Here is a 22,504-nt window from a genome sequence, read left to right as displayed (position 1 = left end):
AACTGATAGCTAGATACATCAAACTACGGACAGGAAAGACACGGACAAGAAAACAGGTAAAAACACACGCTTTGCTTTTAACCCATACAGACCCCATTCTACAAATGCCTTCTAAATCACTCGTTTTTTGAGCGGTGGTCACACCGTCTCCATAGCGTGGCCGTGTGTGTATCCGTGCGTGTGTGTCTGTCTGTGTGTCTGTAGCCTCTGGTGTATGTAGCCTGAGTACCCTGGGTGACCAGAGAGGTGCTGTTGAGTCTAGCCTGGCCTGTGCATCAACTGCAACACACGTACACACACACACACACACACACACACACACACACACACACACACACACGCACCCCCCCCCCCCCCCCCCCCCCCACACACACACACACACACACACACACACGCACCCCCCCCCCCCCCCCCACACACACACACACACACACACACACACACACAATTCAATTCAAAGGAGCTTATACACATCTCCATAGCGTGCGCCCCGAGGGGAAGGGGGGAGGGGGGGGGGGGGTTGGTGGGTAAACCACCGCTCAGTTCACACGGGTGTGATTTTTTTGTTCAATCAAACTTTTTTGTTTCAAGAACCCTTACATTGATATATTTGGCAGCGGACCCCCGCGTGAAAATGCTTTGTGCCAGGGACCCCCAGAAGAGAAGATTTGTGTTTAAAAAAACCTTGTGTGTCCAAAACAGTTCGTATTTGAATTTATCGTTTTAAAATAGTATAGTTTCAATAGTTTTGTGCAATAGTCTTGTGTGATGAACCAGGGCTTTACTTTACGGAAAAAACATACAAACTTTGTAACTTGGAGATACGAGGTTTCTGCCCGACAGTGACGATATATATATATCAAAATAGCAGATATACAAGCTCGCAGAAACAAAGCTCTGAATCTGTCTTGAGAGATTACGTTTAACCTGACCCCAACTACTGAACAAACTTCAGCCTGACCTTAAAGTGATAGTTCAGCTATTTTTGATATAAAGCTGTGTGAAATACTTGCCATTAAAATAGTGGTTACAAATGTATTAATTGATTACCAGAGTCCCGTGGTTAGAGTTCAGTTTCTAATGAATATTAAGTAGTTCCAATGGGGTGGGGGCCATTTGGCGTGGCCCAAACATTGAAAATAGATTAATCCACAAAACTGGCGTCATTTGTATTGTTGGCCTATTTCTACCATATAGAGCGAGGTTTCGTTCTGATCAGCTGACTGCAAAGCACCTCGTTTGGGGGAAATACGTTGCAGCGGCGTAGTGATACTGGACACAAAAAATAGTACCATGTGACAGAGGGGTCAAAGTTGAACGGAAGTTGGTCTATTTGGTAGAAATAGGTCAACAATACAAATGACGCTAGTTTTGTGGATTCATCTATTTTTAATGATTGGGCCATGAGCCCCTGCCAAATCACCGGAACTACTTTCATCTAAAACTGACCAGAACTCTGACCACAGGACTCTGGTAATCAATTAATACATTTGTAACCACTATTTTAATGGCAAGTATTTCACACAGCTTTATGTCAAAAATAGCTGAACTATCACTTTAAAGCTAAGCAAATAGAATGACTAGGTGATTGTGTTCAAGGCTAATGAAGTGATGTGCCATTTACAGTACATGTATGCCTCCACTGCAAGGTCTCACAGTTTCCATCCATTCTGTCTCCCACTGTATCTTCTCTACCACCAAAATACGTGGCACTCTATAAGAATGCATTTCAAAAGAATGCTTAGAGGTATATTTTCACCAATGACTTGTTTTGGACAGTAAAAACAATGAAAAAGGTAATTATAACACTATAGAAAATGCAGTATGCATTTTTCTTTATTTTATTATTACTGGTGTATGTTTCCAGGTGCCCGTTGGGGATTGGGACGATATGAACATTTCACATCACGATTATTGTGACAGAATTAAATCGCGATTTAGGATGTTATCGCGATAATCGAAATTCATCATCCTGGAGCGGAAACATTTGCCAAAAAAATAGCTGATCTACAAGCTCATAACTTGTTGCGTTGCAACACATTGTGAGCTTGTAGATCGGCTATTATTTGGCAAAGACATTTGTTAGAGAGTGAAAAAAAGACTGTATCAAGTACGTATATTGCAAGTACCTTTTACCAATTAAAGACAGTTTAAGTGGTACCGCATACGCAGCTCGGCAAATAGAAAGTGAATTGATCCAAAGTGCATGACGGAGGACGATATCACGATAAATAAAATCTCCACGATACGATTACTGTGAGTGTTTTCTATCACGATAAACGATAATATGGCTTATCGTCCCATCCCTAATAGTGCCCGTTCACTAGCTTAGAAAGATGTGTGTAGATGGGCCTATTCACCGTTGTCAGGGGACTGATGTGTGTGTATGGCTTCCCAGTGTAGCAACCGTCCTTTCATAACCATGGCAACTGACCGTTTGGTCCCCCCCAGGAGTGTCACACCAAATTCTGGGCCCTGGAGGTACTTTAACTATTGAAAAATAGCAGATCTACAAGCTCACAGCGAGCTTGTAGATCAGCTATTTTTGAAAAATCTTGAACATTTGTGTGCAAGTCTTTGAATATTTCAAATTCTTCTAAGGTTTTTTTTTTTTTTTTTTTTTTAAACCTAAGTTTCTACAGTATGTCATTTGTGCTCAGACTTTTTCATGTGAAGGACCCCCAAAATGATATGTATTCGGCCACGGACCCCCATCTCAAAATATTTAGTGTCAGGGGCCCCAAAGAAGCAAAATTAGCAAATGTTCGCTTTAAAAAAATACACATACCGATATTCAAAGATTTCCACACATTTTCATGACTTTTAAATAATAGCAGATCTACAAGCTCACAGCGAGGCACTCGGTGCCGCGCTGTGAGCTTGTAGACCTGCTATGTTTCAATAGCTAAAGTATAAAATAATTCCAGGCCCCTCCACCTTGGGCCCTAGTAGAAACTCAGTCCCACTTTTCCCCCTCTTGTGACGCCCCTGGTCCCCCCCCCCCCCCCACCCCCCCCGCTCCCCCCTCTTCTTCCTTCTCTCCCACTCCTGAACCCCCCCCCCCCCCCCCCCCCTCCCCTCCTCTGTGCCCAAATGTCCCTCTCATCTCCCTCTTTACTTGTCTTTTCTCTTCATGGGTTTGTCTTCTTCTCTCTGTTCCTTCTGGTTCCTGACTGCCCTGGTCTTCTCTTCCCCACCAGGTGTCCAGTCACATCCAGGTCCTAGCCAGAAGGAAGTCCAGGGAGTTCCACTCCAAACTAAAGGTAAGAAACACGGTGTGAAACAGCAAGGTGTCGTTTTAGTGGAAGCGGAGGTTATAGGTGACCGTGGCCCTCACCTATTTAATGCAGGTCATTGCTGCTGCTGGTAACATTGTATGTCCAATTGTATTGTTTGTCTTTTTTTATTATTATTTAAATAGAGAAATATAAAATAGCTTATCTGCAAGTTCACAACACGTGGCATCGCAACGGGAGAGTGGGGAGAGTGTTTTCTGCTGGTGTTTCAGTCTGAGTGTATGAAAGGGTGCGTTCGGAAATGCGCACCGGGTGTGGTTAGGGTTAGGGGTTAGGGTTAGGTTTAGGCATAGTTTTACTGAGGTTAAGGTTAGGGTTAGGGGTGAGTTTAGGCATAGTTTTACTGAGGTTAGGGTTAGGATTAGGGTTGGGTTTAGGCACTCACTACACTGAGCACACACCCGGTGCGCATTTCCGAACGCACCCTTTGATACACTCGGACTGAAACACAGCAGAAAACACTCTCCCCTACCTCTTGAACCATGCAGAGCATAATTAGCTACAGGGGAACTGCAACAAGCTAAAAGCATTAAAGCAACATTAGTTATTAATTATTTTATTGGTGTCACCATGTTCTGCACTGTCTATATCAGTGGTCCTCAACCTTTTCAGGCCGCGACCCCCAAAATAATCATATTTTAACTGGGGACCCCCACCCCCACCCTGACGAACACGAAGAGTTGAGGAATTACATTTTGTATAACATGGTTCTATTGTGAAAATAGCACGCCTCTAATATTTGACAATTTGGCCAATGTTTAACTTGTCATTTTAGAGATATTAAAAAGTCCTTAAATTTTCACTTCAGAAATGTGCAGACACCCCTATATACACCCCTATATATACTTAAACTTTATGTTGGTTTGTTTACTGTTGAGTGAGAAAACATTGTTGCACATTAAGTCAATCATCTGGGGACCCCCCCAAAATAATGTGAGGTCCCGACCCACAGGTTGAGAACCACTGGTCTATATGACCCAACTTGTGCTGGGTTATAATGGTACAAGCTGGGTTGTGTCTCACTTCCTGGTTGAGTTGCCTATCTATCATAGTCTGTCCTCTTCCGGTCTGTCACTCTCTTCACACCTTCATATTCGCCTCCTTTCCTCCTTTTCTTCTTTCTCTGCTGTGTTCCTGTGATTGCTTTATGTAAAGCAGAGACAAACTCAACAAGAGTGCTTGTTATGTGAGAGGAGCTGTCATACTGTATAACTCTGTCATAATCAGCAGTATACAGTAAAAATGGATAATTAGATTTTTATGCAAAGGAATTAACATCCGATTAATGTGACTCTGTGTTCCATAAAGTCTGAACATGTTTTACTTATTCTGCCTGAGACCAACAGACTCTGCCAAATACAAAATATTCAGTTCCAGGGACCCCAGAAGCTAAATTTGAGTTACAAATATTTGCTTAAAAAAAAAAAAAATATATATATATATATATATATATATATATATATATATATATATATATACATATATATATATATATATATATACATATATATATATATATATATATATATATATATATATATATATATATTCAAAGATTTGCACACATTTTCACGACTTTTCAAAAATAGCAGATCTATATCTGCTAAAGTATAAAATAATTAAGGCCCCACCACCGTGAACATTTGTGAAAGTCTTTGAATATTTTTCACCTGATTCCATAAATGTCTTTCTAAATCCTTCTTCTAAATCAGTGTTTCTCAAACCTTTTCATGTCAAGGACCCCCCAAAATTACATGTGTTTGGCCTGCGGACCCCCCGATCTCAAAATGTGTTGTTCCAGGCAGGGACCACCCAGAAGCAAATATTTGAACATTTCCATAATATTTAAACACTGACTGTGGTGTTCCTCTGTAGGACCAGAGTGCCAAAGAGAAGGCCCTGCAGAGCATCTCCTCCATGTCGTCTGCTCAGATCGTCTCTGCCTCGGCCATCCACAGCAAGCTGCTGCCCGGCATCGTACGGGCCAGCTTCCCTGCTAACGCACAGGTAACACACACACACACACACACACACACACACACACACACACACACACACACACACACACACACACACACACACACACACACACACACACACACACAAACACTGTAACCATGTGGTTTCATTGCGTTTCAAATCAAATTCAATCAACCCCCTGCCTGCCAGTGTTGATTTCGTTGACTAAAACTATGACAAAGAATGTTGGTCGACTACCTTTTTTCACTGACAAAATCAACACTGCTTCCCACCGTACCAAGACATCAGAGACACATACTTCCCACCATACCAAGACATCAGAGACACATACTTCCCACTATACCAAGACATCAGAGACACATACTTCCCACTATACCAAGACATCAGAGACACATACTTCCCACTATACCAAGACATCAGAGACACATACTTCCCACTATACCAAGACATCAGAGACACATACTTCCCTCAGATTACACACACCCAAAGTGAGTTTGAAAACATGACAAACGAAAAAATAAAATAAAATACCTACTGGGAGAAATGAAACAATGTTTTGTTATTTACTATTATTATTAGTTTCAAAAAGCGTTATACTGTATATAACCTTGCAAATGAACATTAGTGATTTTGTAACTCTGTTTAGACAATGCTGAACCCCCTCCAACTGTACACACTTGCTTTGGTAGTGTAAATGTTTTCTCATGCCAATAAAGCTCCTTTGAATTGAATTGAATTGAATTGAATGTGTGTGTGTGTGTGTGTGTGTGTGTGTGTGTGTGTGTGTGTGTGTGTGTGTGTGTGTGTGTGTGTGTGTGTGTGTGTGTGTGTGTGTGTGTGTGTGTGTGTGTGTGTTTCAGCTGTGGCAGGGGATGATTCCTGGTGGCCAGTCCAGCTCTACCACAGAAGAGTGAGTTGCATTCATGTTGTGTTCTCTTTATCTTTTGTCTTCTCATAGTTAAATTATTTCTCTAATGGTGTCAATGAAAAATGTGACTGCGTTTGGCTGTTGTTGCACAAGTTAGCAATGTTGTGTGAACTAAGATGTTGATTCTTAAATCGTCACTGTCTGGCCAAAAAAACATTTTGAGGTTTTTGATTTTGTGGCATAAATCAGGACTATTGAACATCCTTTGCATCTGAGTGTTGGTTAAAATAATATTGAACCAATGAAAAGTGGTAAAAAGCTTCTAGCTGTTGTTTCAATACCATCTTCATGGTTTCATTCCTTTTTTCTTATTATAGTCTTCTGTCCTCTTCTCTCAGCGTGAAGCCCTTCTCCCAGCAAGCCTACTCTGTGCAGACAGCGGGGACCACTACTATCTCAGGTGAGGGGGACCAGGGTACAGTTTGTTAGCCAATATTCACCAGTAAGACTCCCTAATCGGGAGATAAGTGACCGTTGGTCGCTTATCTCCACAAATAGGCCAAAAGTTTGTTTTACCAATTATTACACTCTATGTGAACATTTACATCAACAAATCCCAAGTACAGGGCATCATCTGGGATACAATCCCTTTTATGCCCATATATGGAGATCCCTAACATAATCCCTTTCATGCCCATATATGGAGATCCCTAACAGAATCCCTTTTATGCCCATATATGGAGATCCCTAACAGCATCCCTTTTATGCCCATATATGGAGATCACTAACAGCTAACAGAATCCCTTTTATGCCCATATATGGAGATCCCTAACAGAATCCCTTTTATGCCCATATATGGAGATCCCTAACAGAATCCCTTTTATGCCCATATATGGAGATCCCTAACAGAATCCCTTTTATGCCCAGTTGGTTGCTAGGGTAAAAAAACATGGTTGCTATGGTAAACAGTTGGTTGCTAGGGTAAACAGTTGGTTGCTAGGGTAAAACCATGGTTGCTAAGGTGGTTGCTAACGTACACTAACAGACCAGCAACAACAGACTGTTGCCACAGCAACGTACACAAAGGTTTGTGTACACATGTGGTGTGATGTCATACTGAAGATATATGACATCACACCGTACACAAACAAAGGTGTGACGTGTGACGTGTGACGGACGGATGGACGGACGGACGGACGGACGGACGGCCGGTGGAGGTTTTCATAGTAAACTGCTCCCTGACGGTCGCAATTATGTTTTAGTCTTTTGAATACAATTTCATTTTCGCTGGGTTTCAGAGAGAGAGAGAGAGAGAGAGAGAGAGAGAGAGAGAGAGAGAGAGAGAGAGATGACAGTCTTCAACCGGAACCTTAGAAAAACAGTTACCGGTATTTATCAAGATCAATGCTTTAACATTGCCTGAGGAAGAACTGGATACGTTGAAAGGTGTTTGTGTTTTCTTGTACCTGTGGTTTATGTGATAATTTGTTCCAGTTTTTGAAGATGTGCCACTGTTGATGCTTTTTTGAGGATCATTAGTGGACAGATACTTCATTATATTATATTGTCGTTGTCGGATGGGAACCTTGTATATTTCAAATGTGTACGTTCTTTTGCAAAGTAAAGCCCTGCTTCATCATACGCGGTGCGAGGCGTTGTGTGCTTGCAGGTCGTCTGTTTTCACTAGTTTAAATCATTTTTAAGATGAGAAATGCAAAACGAACGGTTTTGGACATACAAGGTTTTCACCCGACAGCGACGATATGTTTTATTCTATACACAGAAGCCCTCACATTGTTTGCTTTATTAAGGTCAAGCCATCCATCATATCTTATCTTGGATTTGAAGGGGATAACTAAAGAAATAGAGATGGTTTTGAAGAATTTGAGAGTTCGTCCTTTTATGCTCTTTTACAGCCATTAGCGCACCATTAGCACAGTTAGGCTTTGTGCGCCTCACAAGGCTCCAATAATGACTTGTATTTTACACTGTAGCAACGGCTAATGTTAGCATAATTCATATCCATTAACCATACTGAACAGTGTGAAACTGAATACACTCGATGGCCAAGACCTGATGGTTTTCACAATGATGTATTATATGAGACGTGAGGTCAGACTGTGTGTGTCTGTGTGTTGTTCCTCAGCCTATGAGCCTCCCACTCCAGTCCAGACACACAGAGAGCCGGCCTGGCAGGGCCGTTCTATCGGCACCACCAAACTACGCTTGGTGGAGTTCTCTTCTTTCCTGGAGACTCAGAGGGACCAGGAGGCTGTGAGTAGTGTACACCAAATAGTTTACAGTTTACAGTTTACAGTTTAGGCATTTAGCAGACGCTTTTAATCCAAAGCGACTTACAATAAGCAGATAAAACATCACAATAATAAACAAGATAATATGTCAGTACATTAACAGCAATATAACAATGTAAATGGATATCTATCTAGAGAAGAACACAATATAATCAAAGTTCTAAAAAACCTAAAAAACAAAAACAAATGCTAACTAGCTAAATACATACTCTCACGCATGCACTCACGTACGCACGCACGCACGCACGCACGCACGCACGCACGCACGCACGCACGCACGCACGCACGCACACACACACACACACACACACACACACACACACACACACACACACACGTTTTAGTGTACTTGTAAGAACATCAATATTTTAGAATGGCAATTGTAACTCTAAAGCAGAGAATAGCCAATCTAGCTAACCCAAATCCCTAAATCTAACATCTAAATGCTTCATCCTAACCCCAATCTAAATCTTTTCATAACTTTAAAAAAACGTTTACCCATAAAACAGCCATTTCTCAAATTCTACTATATTTTGGGGACATTTGGCCTTTACACACACACACGCACACGCACAGTGCACACGTATACACTCTAACACACACAGGAAAAATGCAGGCATGCACAAGCACATGGACTCAAAAGACCCATCTAACGAATACCGCACAGTTTTACACTTATTCTGTGCACGTACGCCTGACCGCACGTAAACAAACATGGCATGAGTCTGCCATCAGCGCTCCCTATTGTCTCGTAAGCCAAGATGACAGATAACCCCTAAAGCACAGAACACCTTTTAAAACCCATGTTTCTCCTCGTCTGAATAACCTTTATAACGGTCCGTCTCTATCTCTATCACCGATCTGTCATTCTGACAGAGTAGACTCGCTATCGTTTTGCTATCATGGGCCTGCAGACAGAGGACATTCATCTTTTGTTTTGGTTTCTTGTCGGACAGTTTAGAACCGTGTGCTGTTCAAAGGTGACTTTGAAACAGTAAGATTCTGTTGGCCGAAACTGCCAACAGAATCAAGATACATTTCAAGATACTAGTTTAACCTTCTGTGTTCCTCTCTCTCTCTGTATATCTTTCGCATCCCTCCCTTCTTTCTGTTGTGTCTCATTCTCATCCACTCATAATTGATCTGTTCAAGCTCCATTATACTTTGCTGCATGCATGTAGCTTGTAAAATGTAAAATGGGAAAGCTCACAACATGTGTGACGTGTTGTAGATCAGCTATATGCACACAGGGGTGTCGCACCAAATTCTGGGCCCTGGGTAGTGGGTACAAGGATTCACTGTATTATTTTGTGCCTTAACTATTGAAAAATTGCAGATATACAAGCTCGCTGCAAGCTTGTAGATCTACTATTTTTGAAAAATCGTGAAAAAAGACATTGAAGGTTTTTTGAATGTTGAATTCGATGTCAGTGGTGCTCAAACCTTTTTCACGTGAAGGACCTCCAAAATGACATGTATTTGGCCACGGACCCCCATCTCAAAATATTTAGTTCCAGGGACCCCCCCAGAAGCAAAATTTTAGTTACAAATGTTCGCTTAAAAAAATACATATATTCAAATATTTGCACACATTCCCACGACCTTTCAAAAATAGCAGATCTTCAAGCTTGAGCTTGTATCTGCTATTTTTCGATAACTAAACTATAAAGTAATGAAGGCCCCTCCACCTTGGGCCCTAGTAACTCAGTCCCACTTTCCCCCCCTTGTGACGTCCCAGTATGCACAACCAGTGTTTGCAACTCATCACTCAGGTTTTCCTGTCTCTCCTCCTGTATTTATTCCCCGCTTCCATCTCTCCCCCAGTACAACAAGCACCTGTTTGTGCACATCGGCCAGACTACCCCCAGCTACAGTGACCCCATGCTGGAGTGTGTGGACATCAGGCAGATATACGACAAGTTCCCCGAGAAGAAAGGTGGCTTGAAGGAGCTATTTGCGAAGGGACCGCAAAATGCTTTCTACCTGATCAAGTTCTGGGTGAGCCAAATGGACCAGTGTGTGGTTGGGTGCTTAATGTTGTGGTTTAAATCATCAAAAATCATCTCATGGCATTATTCTTTTCTTTGCTCCATCTTTCCTTATTTAATATTCGATATCCTATTAATTATGCATATGTTTGATCCTGCAGAATGTCTGTGAACCAAGTGGTAAATGCAAGTGGTGTGGTGGTGTTTGTTTTGTTTCACTCAACGTCCCTGCCTACTTCCTCAATCTCTGACTGGCATGTCCTGCATCAAACCAGTTTTTTTGTGAATGCTAGTTTCAGATTTTCAGATTTTAGTTGTAAAACTCTTTATTAACCCATTTAGGCCTAGGATTCTTGACTACTAACCATTGAAAAATAGCAGATATACAAGCTCACAGCGCGGCACCGAGTGCCGCGCTGCGAGCTTGTAGATCTGCTATTTTTGAAAAATCATGATTTTTTTTTGCAAGTCTTTGAATATATCTATTTAAAAGCGAACATTTGTAAATCAAATATTTGCTTCTGGGGGGTCCCTGGAACAACATATTTTGAGATGGGGGTCCGTGGCTAAATACCTGTAATTTTGGGGGTCCTTGACATGAAAAAGTTTGAGAACCACTGATTTAGAGGAAGGATTTAGAAGTCGGGTCAAAGATCGGGTCAAAGATATTCATAGACTTGCACACATTTTCAAGATTTTTCAAAAATAGCAGATCTACAAGCTCGCAGCGCGGCACTCGGTGCCGCGCTGTGAGCTTGTATATCTGCTATTTTTCTAAGGTTAAAGCATACAATAGTGGTTAAAGTGGTTAAAATCGAACGCGACTCGGGCGCGTTCCAGATATTTGAGAGTTAATTCAAAAGGACATTAACCAAACAAAAACAAACAAAAGCTTCATTAGAAAGGAGAGCGTAGGGACAGGATAACCTAGGCCATAGAGAAAGGACGTCTCATGGCGTGTAGGTTGTGGCAGTAACTCCAATTTTCTGTTCAATTAAGTAGGTAGGATACTTTTATTGCCAAGCAATGAAAAAGCTGTTATGTTTTTCAGCGTGCAACAAAGTATACATTATTAGATTACAGACTCACACAGGCCATCTACTTTGATGGTCTGTGTAATCTAATCATTTTATAATCCCTGTTCCAGTAAAAAAAAAAATTCATGTCGCCATTCCTTTTTTTGTACTGAGTGTGTTCACTTAAAGCCATACTGTGTAAGTTGCCCAACTAGTGGTCATTAGCCCTATAGCAAACCGCGGTCGCGTCCGCGTCTTTCGTCCGTTTTTCGTACCTTCAGACCCCCGCGTCTGCCTCCACCTCGCTGAGATCTATCTTTTAAGGGGTCCCTTGTTCCTGTGCGTTCAGTAATTCCAGAGATACGGACTCCTTCACCCTGCCTGGTAGGCGAAATTACCTAGAGAAGGGATGGTACAAACGGGCGACAACAAATATGGCTGCCATAGCGACCCCACTTCAAGATGCGCTGTGATTGGCCGGCAGTTGTATAACCCTCGCTGTGATTGGCCGGTAGTGTGATGACGCAATTTTGGCGCGAGATCCGGTCCACGGCAAGGATCTCAGTTTACATATAGAGAAGGCTTTACAGGCTGAAATTCACGGCGCGGATCTTCTAAAACTTTTGTGATTTAATAGTTAGGAGAATTTTAAGATTTGTTTTATAAAAAAAGTTACATAGTACAACTTTAAAGTTGTACCATGTAACTTTTTTTATAAAACAAATCTTAAAATTGTCCTAACTGTTAAATCGCTAAAGTTTTAGAACACCCACTCCGTTATTTTCAGCTTCTGAAGCCTTCTCTTTATATGTTTTCTTCTTAGCAGTGACAGGGGCGGGATTTCGCGCCAAAATGACGTAATCTGCATCATCTGTATACGTTGTGTATACGTTGCCCAATCACATCGCCGATCATGCACACATGGTACACTACCGGCCAATCACAGCTTATCTGCTCTGGTCTCCAGGAAGCGCCTCCGCTTGGCTACAGTGTTTACCATGGTGAAGGATTTTAACCTCTTAATCCACAAATCCTGGCCAGAAAATTACGTTCTACCATGCGTTCTACCCCTCCACGGATTACTATCGGTCGCGGTGGTTTGTGGCGCTGCTCCGGTGGTCCGCGGCGGTGGTCCGCGACGACTCCGGCCGAAAAACGGCCGAAAAAAGCAATACCGCTACTGACCACTAGTTGAGCAACTTACACAGTATAGCTTTAAGAAAGGTTTGTTAAATCTATGGTTTACAGTGGTACGACAAACTATTTATGGTAGAACAAGTGTCTGTCATTCAAAATTGATGTTTAAATTTCGATCTACAAATGTTTTAAATATCTGATCATCCGGATGGTATGAATGCACGTATGCGTGTAGTTTACCTCTCCTCATCAGTCATTTTCCACGGTATTTTTCCACTCAGTTCTTCCTCTGTAACCGTGCGCATGGCTGTGTGTGTGTGTGTGTGTGTGTGTGTGTGTGTGTGTGTGTGTGTGTGTGTGTGTGTGTGTGTGTGTGTGTGTGTGCAAGGGCGTCACACCAAATTCTGGGCCCTGGGTACAAGGATTCATTGCGGGCCCCCCATGAATGAGTAACTATTGAAAAATAGCAGATATACAAGCTCACAGCGCGGCACCGAGTGCCGCGCTGTGAGCTTGTAGATCTGCTATTTTTGAAAAAACGTGAAAATGTGTGCAAGAAATGTCAAGGACCCCCAAGATGATATGTATTTGGCCACGGACCCCCATCTCAAAATATTTAGTTCCAGGGACCCCCAGAAGCAAAATTTGAGTTGTTCGCTTAAAAAATACATATATTCAAAGATTTTCACACATTTTCACAACTTTTCAAAAATAGCAGATCTACAAGCTCGCAGCGCGGCACTCGGTGCCGCGCTGTGAGCTTGTATATCTGCTATTTTTCAATAGATAAAGTTATTAGGGCCCCTCCACCTTGGGCCCCAGTAACTCAGTCCCACTTTCCTACCCCTTGTGACGCCCCTGTGTGTGTGTGTGTGTGTGTGTGTGTGTGTGTGTGTGTGTGTGTGTGTGTGTGTGTGTGTGTGTGTGCGTGTGTGCGTGTGTGTGTGTGTGTGTGTGTGTGTGTGTGTGTGTGTGTGTGTGTGTTCACCTGGGGTATTGAGGTGGTGGGCTGATGACAGCATGCAGCTTTATTTGAACACCTGCTCTCCTCTCTGAGTCGCAGGTGAGAGAGGGCAGAGGACTCTGTGACTCCTCCCTCTGACCCCTGAGCGCCGCCCGCGAGACACTCTCTCTCTCTCTCTCAGACACTGTTGGTTTTGACAGGGAATTCTGATTTAGTTTTAGTTATATATATTTTTTTAAATAAAATGTAATATGGTTTTTGTCATTTTTATTTAGTCGACTAAATACCGTAAGATCTTTGACTGCTAAATGTACAGTTGATTTAGTCAACTAAAATGTATTTTGGGGGGCCTTGATGGCGTCGTAATGGCTGATTTTACACTTGGTCGCATGCTGGAAAAGGCTATCTACAAGCTCACGATTTCATTTTTGTTAGTGGAAAAAGATAGTCGACGAACATTTTCCGCCATAGTTTTAGTCGACGGAATCAACACTGTCTCTCAGACAAAGACAAACACACACCAAAGTAATTGTTCTTCAACTTGAATTAGAATCTGCATGTGATTGCTTGGTGTCCAGAGACAGACGGTGTGCAGGAGCCGTTCAGAATACAAAGCGGGGACTCGTGCATGCGTGCATCTATGAAATCACCTGTGTTTGAGAGTGATGTGCGCTCTGAAATGAACCACGTCTCGGATGAAGTGTTGACAATATTTGTCTTATCAGTACTTGTGTGTGTGTGCACTCAAACGTGCATGAGTGCGCACGAAAGCTTTGGGGTGTTTGTGGGAGAGTCTGAGAGAGAGAGAGAGAGAGAGAGAGAAAGAGAGAGAGGGAAAGAGAATACACGAGAGAGAAAGAGAGAGAGAGAGACCAGTGGCGTCAGTTCAAAAAAAGCTAAGGTATGGCAACATGACTGGTACACCAGTCATGTTGCCATACCTTAGCAACAGGCATGATACATTTATTTTAAGTACATTTTATTCTTGGGCTGGATATGGCAGCCTGGAACGGTTGTTCAAGTGCATTGCACCTGTGCAGCTGACCTGCGGAACCTGGGAATATACCACTTTGTCAAAATGGGGAGAATATAATTATAATACCTTGTTAAAGTGACCATTTTGTAACATTTTGCATTTGTAGTTATTTTACTGTAATTTAACAACATAATAATAACCAGCACAGATAGACAAAGAGACATTCATGGATTTATATTTAAAAGTAACTTTTATTTTCCCCCCTGGACCCAGGGTATGGCAGCTGCATACCCCTGCCATAGCCAATTGACGCCCATGAGAGAGAGAGAGAGAGAGAGAGAGAGAGAGAGAGAGAGTGAGAGAGAGAGAGCGCACACACGCGCACACACACACACACACACACACACACACACACACACACACACACACACACGCACGGCTCTGTGTCCTCATCTCGAGACAGACAGTTCTCCTTAGAGAACTCATTACATTTTGTACAGAGCCTTCTGTACCTCGTCTTCCAGTCTGTGTGATGCAGGTGCACTGTGTACCAATTTCCCTGCCTCAAGTCCAATGACAAAATAAACGTTATGCAAACATTTGCTAGGTTAACCACTTAAACCCTCTATAGTACCTATTAAACTAATACTGGACTGGGTCGGCTCTAATTGGTCCACTATTCTTCTTTCCATAATGCACATATTTATTTGTAATTTATTTTTCTAACAATTGTGATTTGGGCAAATTGCCATGTCGGTTTATGCCCATCCTGTTGAACTGTGAAGATGGTGGGAGAACAGATTGATACATTTCCATCCTCCATATCAGATTTATTTGTAAATCAGTGATTTTTTGAGTACTTTATCATAAAGTCTCACTATGGTCGGCCTTACACCAAACGACTTAAAACTATTTCACTGGGGAATAAAAATCAAGGCCTGAGTCTTATTGTTCTCCTGTCATCTCGCTCGTTTGGTGTTAGATGGTAGTCTGAGCTGTCTTAAGTCAGTATTTTTTAAATCTTGACTGTTCCGATCAAATCAAAAATGTTCAATACGAATTTAAATGACATGGACCTTGTCAACAACCAGGTGCGCTCTCTCCGTCACAGCTCTTTATTGTGTGTAGTACCTCTACTTTTTCACAAGATGGGGCACTTTCATAACTTTCTGTGTGGTTCGATACCACTTGATTAGCATGTCTGAAATTAACTCATTCGTAGTTTACGCCCGTAAAGCCCGTAAATTTCTCTATGTCTTTCACTGCCCGGCTTCTCCTACCTGTTAACGTGGGCGCTCGTCCAGTTCCCATCGTGCGTGGATCGGACTGCATCGTGTGTTCGCGTATTCCATCAGCTTCTCAAATCCGTTGAAAGTTTTTCAATTGATCAATAAGTTCTCCATCTGTAAGCCGCGGAGTTCAGACAGAAAGCTAACGGGCCAAAATAGAGGACGGACATCCGCTTCCGGTTCAGGGACTCAACGTTAGGTTGTCCGCTCAATAATGTGTCCGTGTAGAAACCGATCACGGAGCATTAGCCTATTTTAGTTCTGCTTCGATAAAAAAAATGTTTTTAATTAATTTTTATTACATTTACGGGTTCTACAGGCATGGCAGAGAAGGGGTACAAAGGGGTATTTTGAGGGCAGAGTTTGAGTTAAGTATTGACTTTGATTATGCTTTGTTCAGTGTGATATCAAACACCGACCTAGCCGACCTCCAAGCTCACAAGTTGTGAGCTTGGAGGTCTGCTATTTTCGGTGCTGTCATCAAAAGGCCCTTTTAGAAGTGTCAGCCCGTGCCTCTCTAACATTCTCTGCACGTCCCTGGTAGGTAGGATGTAGTAAGAGATTTTGTATTCTTGCAGACAGTGACACTGCAATAGCCCATGTCTCTGCTAAAACTTGCGATAATATTTTATTTTGTATTAGGCTTCAAACATCTTCAAACATCGTCTATTGCCTCTGATATAAAATATTGTGGTATATTTTGGAGAGCTATTTCAACCTAAGCTAGACGTTATCAAATTGCATGATTACAAGTTACATCAAACACTAATGTGGTGCCTGTCTATGATTTTTTGGTCAGCAGAGGGCAATGTAGTCACACTTGGAGAAATTAGGTGGTGATTCATCTCCTGTATGCAGTATCCACTAAAGTTCTTTGTTTCTTCTGCCACTAATGTTCTGTTTATTTGTTACCTTTTAAATGTAAGAGTAAAAAGTCAACAAGGCAGTTTTTATGTTTGTACTCTTTATTTTCTATATGCATATTATTTTTGGAGGATTATGTATGAGAGTTAGAGCATTAACGACTTGTGATTTTTGCAAGTCGACTCGACTCAGTAAAAAGTTGAGTTGAAGTCGACTTTATCGTTTGATGACATCATCACATCACACACGACCCCCCGATTATTTTGGAGGGTCCCCAAATCATTAACTTAATGTGAAACATTGTTTTCTCACTCAACTGTAAACAGACCAACATAACGTTTAAGTGTATAGAGGGTATCTTCACATTTCTAAAGTGCCAATTTAAGGACTTTTTAATACCTCTAAAATGGCAAATTAAACATTTTCCAAATTGTCAGATACCGGTATATACCAGAAATTGTGAAAATAGCCGATCTACATGCTCACAACGCCTTGCATCGCGAGGCTTTGTGAGCATGTAGATCTGCTATTTTCACAATAGAAAGTATTATTATTATTTCTTTCTTTCAACTTCGACTTTCGACTTTTTCTGGTGGGAGTCGACTTGTGTAATGAAGGCGACTGAGTTGACTTATCGACTTTTTCGTTAATGCCCTAATGAGAGTCTACTTTCTTTGCTTTGTCTTTGGTAAAACAACTTCATTATGGTACTTTTGTTTATAGTTACCTGGGGATTTTGTATACCTTTCCCCACTACTTTTTCCTTCACTTTAATTTTGTCCTGCACTGATCTGATTCTCTGTTATTGTTGATGACTGCTGGCTGATGACTGATTGTCACACAGTGTTGCTAATGATTCTGTTGTTTGCTTGCCAGGCGGACCTAAACTCTAGCATACAGGAGGACCCTGCAGCCTTCTACGGTGTGACCAGCCAATACGAGAGCTCTGAGAACATGACCATCACCTGCTCCACCAAGGTGTGCTCCTTCGGGAAGCAGGTCGTCGAGAAGGTGGAGGTGAGGGGCCTTTGAAATTGTCTTTGTCCAGCGTGTAGTAGAGTGTCTCTGTGAGATTTGCTGTGGCTATAACTAAAATGCATACAATGGAGAAGAACACACTGTTCAGTAGCCCCAGCTTTTAAAAATAAAAGCCTGTTTCTACTGGGAGCTTCAGCACAGTGTGCGGAATTCCCTTCTTCCTTTTACATTTTTTAATGTGATTGGTCAAGTTCAAAGCACCTGATACAGCTTTGTCGCAAAAAAAAATGATATTGTGGAAAAGGTCATTATTTTCTGTAATTCTATAAAAAAAAAAAAAAAAGGCCACCGCCGCAACATCAAAACGTGCGGCTCGGCCGGGAATGGTGTGCTATTACTTTTCTTTCCGATCCGCGTTACGATTGCGACGTAATTCGCAAAAAACTACGCCCAAAAACCCCATTGACTTAGAATGGGGGAAATTTCAGCACGTAATAACTGCCGCACGATTTACGCCACCCCCGCAATATATACATCAAAATGTGCGGCTCGGCCGGGAATGGTGTGCTATTACTTTTCTTTCCGATCCGCGTTACCATGGCAACGTAATTCATAAAAACTATGCGCAAAAACCCCCATTGACTTTGAATGGGGGACTCCGAAAAAAAAAACAGAAACTTTGGCGCCACATAACTGCCATACTTTTGCCTAGCAACGTGATTTAAACTTTAAAATGCACACACAACTTTGGTCTTTTTCCGGCCAATAGGGATGAGCTGTAATTGATTAAGCCCCGCCCCCTCTGTATTCCTATTGGCTGGGTTTTAAACAGCCACTACTCCAGTTCACAGCATGGTACCGTCTTGAAACTTGGTGTCTGGACTTAAACGGCCAATAGGGACTTATTACTTAAGCCCCGCCCCCTCTTAACCCCCGCCCCTATCTTCCTATTGGCTTAGCTTTAAACAGCTTTATCTCCAGTTTGCAGCATGGTACCGTCTCGAAACTCGCTGTCAGTGTGTGTACTTACATGGCAAATAGGAACTATCTGTAAATGCTTAAGCCCCGCCCCCTCTGCCTTCCTATTGGCTGGGCTTTAAACAGCCATGTCTCCACTTCCCAACACGTTAACGGCTAACCGCTAATAATAATGCTAATGCTAACACATGCTAATGCTAACACATGCTAATGCTAACAAATGCTAATGCTAAAAATGCTAATGCTAATGCTAACACATGCTAATCCGCGACGACTCCGGCCGAAGTGTTGCAAACACTTAGCGAGCTGCAGGCACACTTAAAATTTCTTAGAAATTTTCTTTTCTAGTTTAGTTTTAATTTAGATTTTTATGGCATAGAGCTCATCCAACCACTCAAAACAAGGATTTATTTGTCGACCTTTTGAAGTCAGAGTTGCTTGAAGTCCAGTGTGAAATTACCGCAGTCACCAGTCAGTGATGATTTGCGATGCTATGGCGTCTGCCGCTTCCAATGCTTTTTTACACAATATTAAAAAATGTTGAGACAAAGCTATATATGTACAGAAAAGGCTGCATTGCTTTACTTACATTCCACCTTTTCATTGGTTTATAGCGTTGACATTGTGATCAAAAACAACTTTGATTGACGCTGTATGTTTTTTTTTCTTTCTTGTCTTGCTCAGACGGAGTATGCAAGGTTTGAGAATGGGCGTTTCGTCTACAGGATCAGTCGTTCTCCTATGTGTGAATACATGATCAACTTTATCCATAAACTCAAACATCTGCCTGAGAAGTACATGATGAACAGTGTGCTGGAGAATTTCACTATACTGCTGGTAAGAACACTATGGTGTGTGTGCATACTGTACATGGCTCTACTAGGACCATGTGTTCAGGCCCTATTTATTGAGGCCAATTTGCCTTGTTTAATTTGAATCTTTTTAAATCTCAAAGCATCATTATACAACAGGTAGTCGGGCTCTCAATGAAAAACAGGCTCTCCAACAGTGCAGATAGCACTACTGCACTGTCTCATCAAGCAAAGAATTCAGCTGTGCGCTTTCCTTCTCCCCACACTATGCTAGGCGGCTAGGCTAGCAGTTTTCATGTGAAGTTCAGGGACATAGTAGCTAAATGTGGCATTAAAAAATTAAGTTGACATGTTTTTTTTTTAAGGGCAACAGTTGTATAATCGCAATATTACACTTGAGGGTCTGCCTTATCACGGTTATCTGGCACTTCAGCCCTGCCTACGGAACTCTCCTTCGGTTCGTTCCTGCAGCAAGATTGTCGTGCCAGATAACCGTGATAATGCACACCCTCTCTTGTAATCTATCTATAAATGCGACAAATCTCTGTCTGTCTGCGTGTCTGTCTGTTTGTAATCCGCGTATCTCGAGAACCGTTGGTCCCACCGGCTTCAGATTCGGCACGCGCGTTCCCCGCCGCCGTGCGGAGTGCAGTGCCGGGCCTCGACCCAACCCGACTCGCGGTTTTCCGAAACCGGCGCAAAACGTTCGGAATCTCCTTATGCAGAGCTGATTGTTGACATCAGGCTGTTCCGGAGGAAATCGGCGCAAGCGCTGACTCATTGTGACATCACTTCATAAAAGGCTCTGAGATCACGTACACCACATGAGTCAACAAAAAATGCCATGGTTACGTATTCTGATGTTCCTATATGGGCATAAAAGGACACAGGCAAACGTCAAAACGGCTCTTATGACAACAGGTATAATGGGGTTTGCATTAAAGAGTGAGGCATTCATTCCCTATTTCAAATTAGGCACGTGCGTTCCCCGCCATGGGCATAAAATGGATGCAAACAGACAGATACAGATATCTCCATATATGAGCATAAATGGACACAGGCAAACAGATGGTCAAAGATCTCCATATATGGGCATAAAATGGACGCAAAAAGACAATTACAGATATCTCCATATATGGGCATAAATGGACACAGGCAAACAGATGGTCAAAACGGGTCCTATGACAACAGGTATAATGGGGTTTGCATTAAAGTGGGAACCAGCACTGTGTCTGCAACACAGTCGGAGGCACAGACAGATACAGAGATCTCCATAATGGGCATAAAGGGACACAGACAAACAGATACAGAGATCTCCATATATGGGCATGAAATGGATGCAGACAGACAGATACAGATATCTCCATATATGAGCATAAATGGACACAGGCAAACAGATGGTCAATACAGGTCCTACAGAGATCTCCATATATGGGCATAAAATGGACGCAGACAGACAGATAACTCCATGTATGGGCATAAATGGACACAGGCAAACAGATGGTCAAAACGGGTCCTACAGAGATCTCCATATATGGACATAAAATGGACGTAGACAGATAGATATCCCCATATATGGGCATAAATGGACACACGCAAACAGATGGTCAAAACAGATCCTATGACAACAGGTATAATGGGGTTTGCATTAAAGGGCGGGGCATTCATCCCCTATATACATTGTTCCCGAGTTGGCCAGGGCGCCGACTAGAAGGCGGCCGAGCTTCTAGTATTGCTTAATTTGTGTGTGTGTGTGTTTACGTACAAAGATGTGTATGTTCATATGTATGTATTGATGTGTATGTGCGTGCTTGTCTTCAGGTGGTGAGCAACAGAGAAACTCAGGAGACCCTGCTGTGTATGGCGTGCGTGTTCGAGGTGTCCAACAATGAACACGGAGCACAGCACCACATCTACAGGCTGGTCAAGGAATAGGACGCACACACACATACACACACACACACACACACACAAGCCCTTTGTTAGTTCAGTAATATTAAACATTCAATGTGTTTGATGAAAGATCCCTTATACAAAATGGTGTCTTAGAGCCAAAATGACTTACCGGGGAGAAATTAAACGATGGCTGCATTTTCACTGCTGCTAGTTTACAGCAACGACTGTGGGAATTATTGTTTCTTTTCTTTTCTTTTTTGTAATTTTAACCACAGAGATACCATAATTTACTGCATAGCCTCTCTCAACAAGAGCACAGTACTCTGAAACTGTTTGATACAGTGCGAATAGGTATTTCTCTAACTCTATAACCAGTTGATGGTTATCAGTTGCGTGTGACGGTGACAATGCAGCCATGGCAATAAACACACTGCACATCAAACTCCACGTGGGCTGGATTTCCACAATGGCATCTTAGCACTAATATTATCTGATTACACCATTGCTTTAATGGAGGAAGTGGTTTATTTTTTTCCGTGTAGTCCTTCTCTATCAGACACACGGCTAGTTGGTTGTTGTTGCCTTTTTATTCAGTTCTGATGATATATGTTAGATTAAACAAATACGATATTACTGTTGTGTGCTTTGGAGGAAACTCAACGCAGTTTTTGGCCGAAGGATGAAAATGAGAAAAAAGAAAAAGATCACAGTATTTCCCGCTGTGCTGCAAAAGTTTATCTGCAATGATCTTGAAAGACATTGAAGGTCAGACCCTGTATACTACCAATGAATATACGTGGCAGTTGTTGATTTGGAGTGGTTGTTGGATGTTGGAGGAGGACGTAAGCAACACTGTGTGTTAAGGTGATTACCAATGGCGATAAATAACAATGAGAGCTACAATATAGAGCTGTTTTTGTACAGATAGTGATTGCATACTCATATTTGTGTGGGCTGCACTCACACAAAGAGAGGTTTATCCAAAGACAACAAATGTAATTTTTACCTTTTGTAATGTTTTCTGCTTTTTATCTTTAAAAAAATATAACGAGGATGAATATTGCTATTGATTGATATAGATAGTAGTGCATTATATTCTCGTACCAGGGACACTATCTAAAAACAATGTTAAGAAAAAAAATATATAATA

At 42.0% G+C, this 22,504-nt stretch overlaps 1 protein-coding gene across 1 annotated transcript in view; it reads left to right on the top strand.

Annotated features, from left to right (window-relative positions):
• Positions 1-21,393, top strand: part of tead1a (TEA domain family member 1a) — a gene marked incomplete at both ends in the record, with an annotated part of 31,366 nt that extends 9,973 nt beyond the window's left edge. Inside the window, 10 exons of the mRNA XM_080736442.1 lie at positions 1-56; positions 3,201-3,263; positions 5,172-5,303; positions 6,137-6,186; positions 6,543-6,604; positions 8,291-8,418; positions 10,281-10,454; positions 17,567-17,707; positions 19,331-19,483; positions 21,280-21,393. The exon at positions 1-56 is cut by the window's left edge and continues 9 nt beyond it. Of these exons, the coding sequence (XP_080592568.1) occupies positions 1-56; positions 3,201-3,263; positions 5,172-5,303; positions 6,137-6,186; positions 6,543-6,604; positions 8,291-8,418; positions 10,281-10,454; positions 17,567-17,707; positions 19,331-19,483; positions 21,280-21,393 (1,073 nt within the window). The remainder of the gene's footprint in view (positions 57-3,200; positions 3,264-5,171; positions 5,304-6,136; positions 6,187-6,542; positions 6,605-8,290; positions 8,419-10,280; positions 10,455-17,566; positions 17,708-19,330; positions 19,484-21,279) is intronic.
• Positions 21,394-22,504: the final 1,111 nt, after the last annotated feature.

This window comes from Nannobrachium achirus, assembly GCF_963921795.1.
Source record: "Nannobrachium achirus genome assembly, chromosome: 11".
NCBI lineage: Eukaryota > Metazoa > Chordata > Actinopteri > Myctophiformes > Myctophidae > Nannobrachium > Nannobrachium achirus.
Note: the sequence above shows the minus strand (reverse complement) of the source record. Positions and strands in the feature narration are given on the sequence as shown.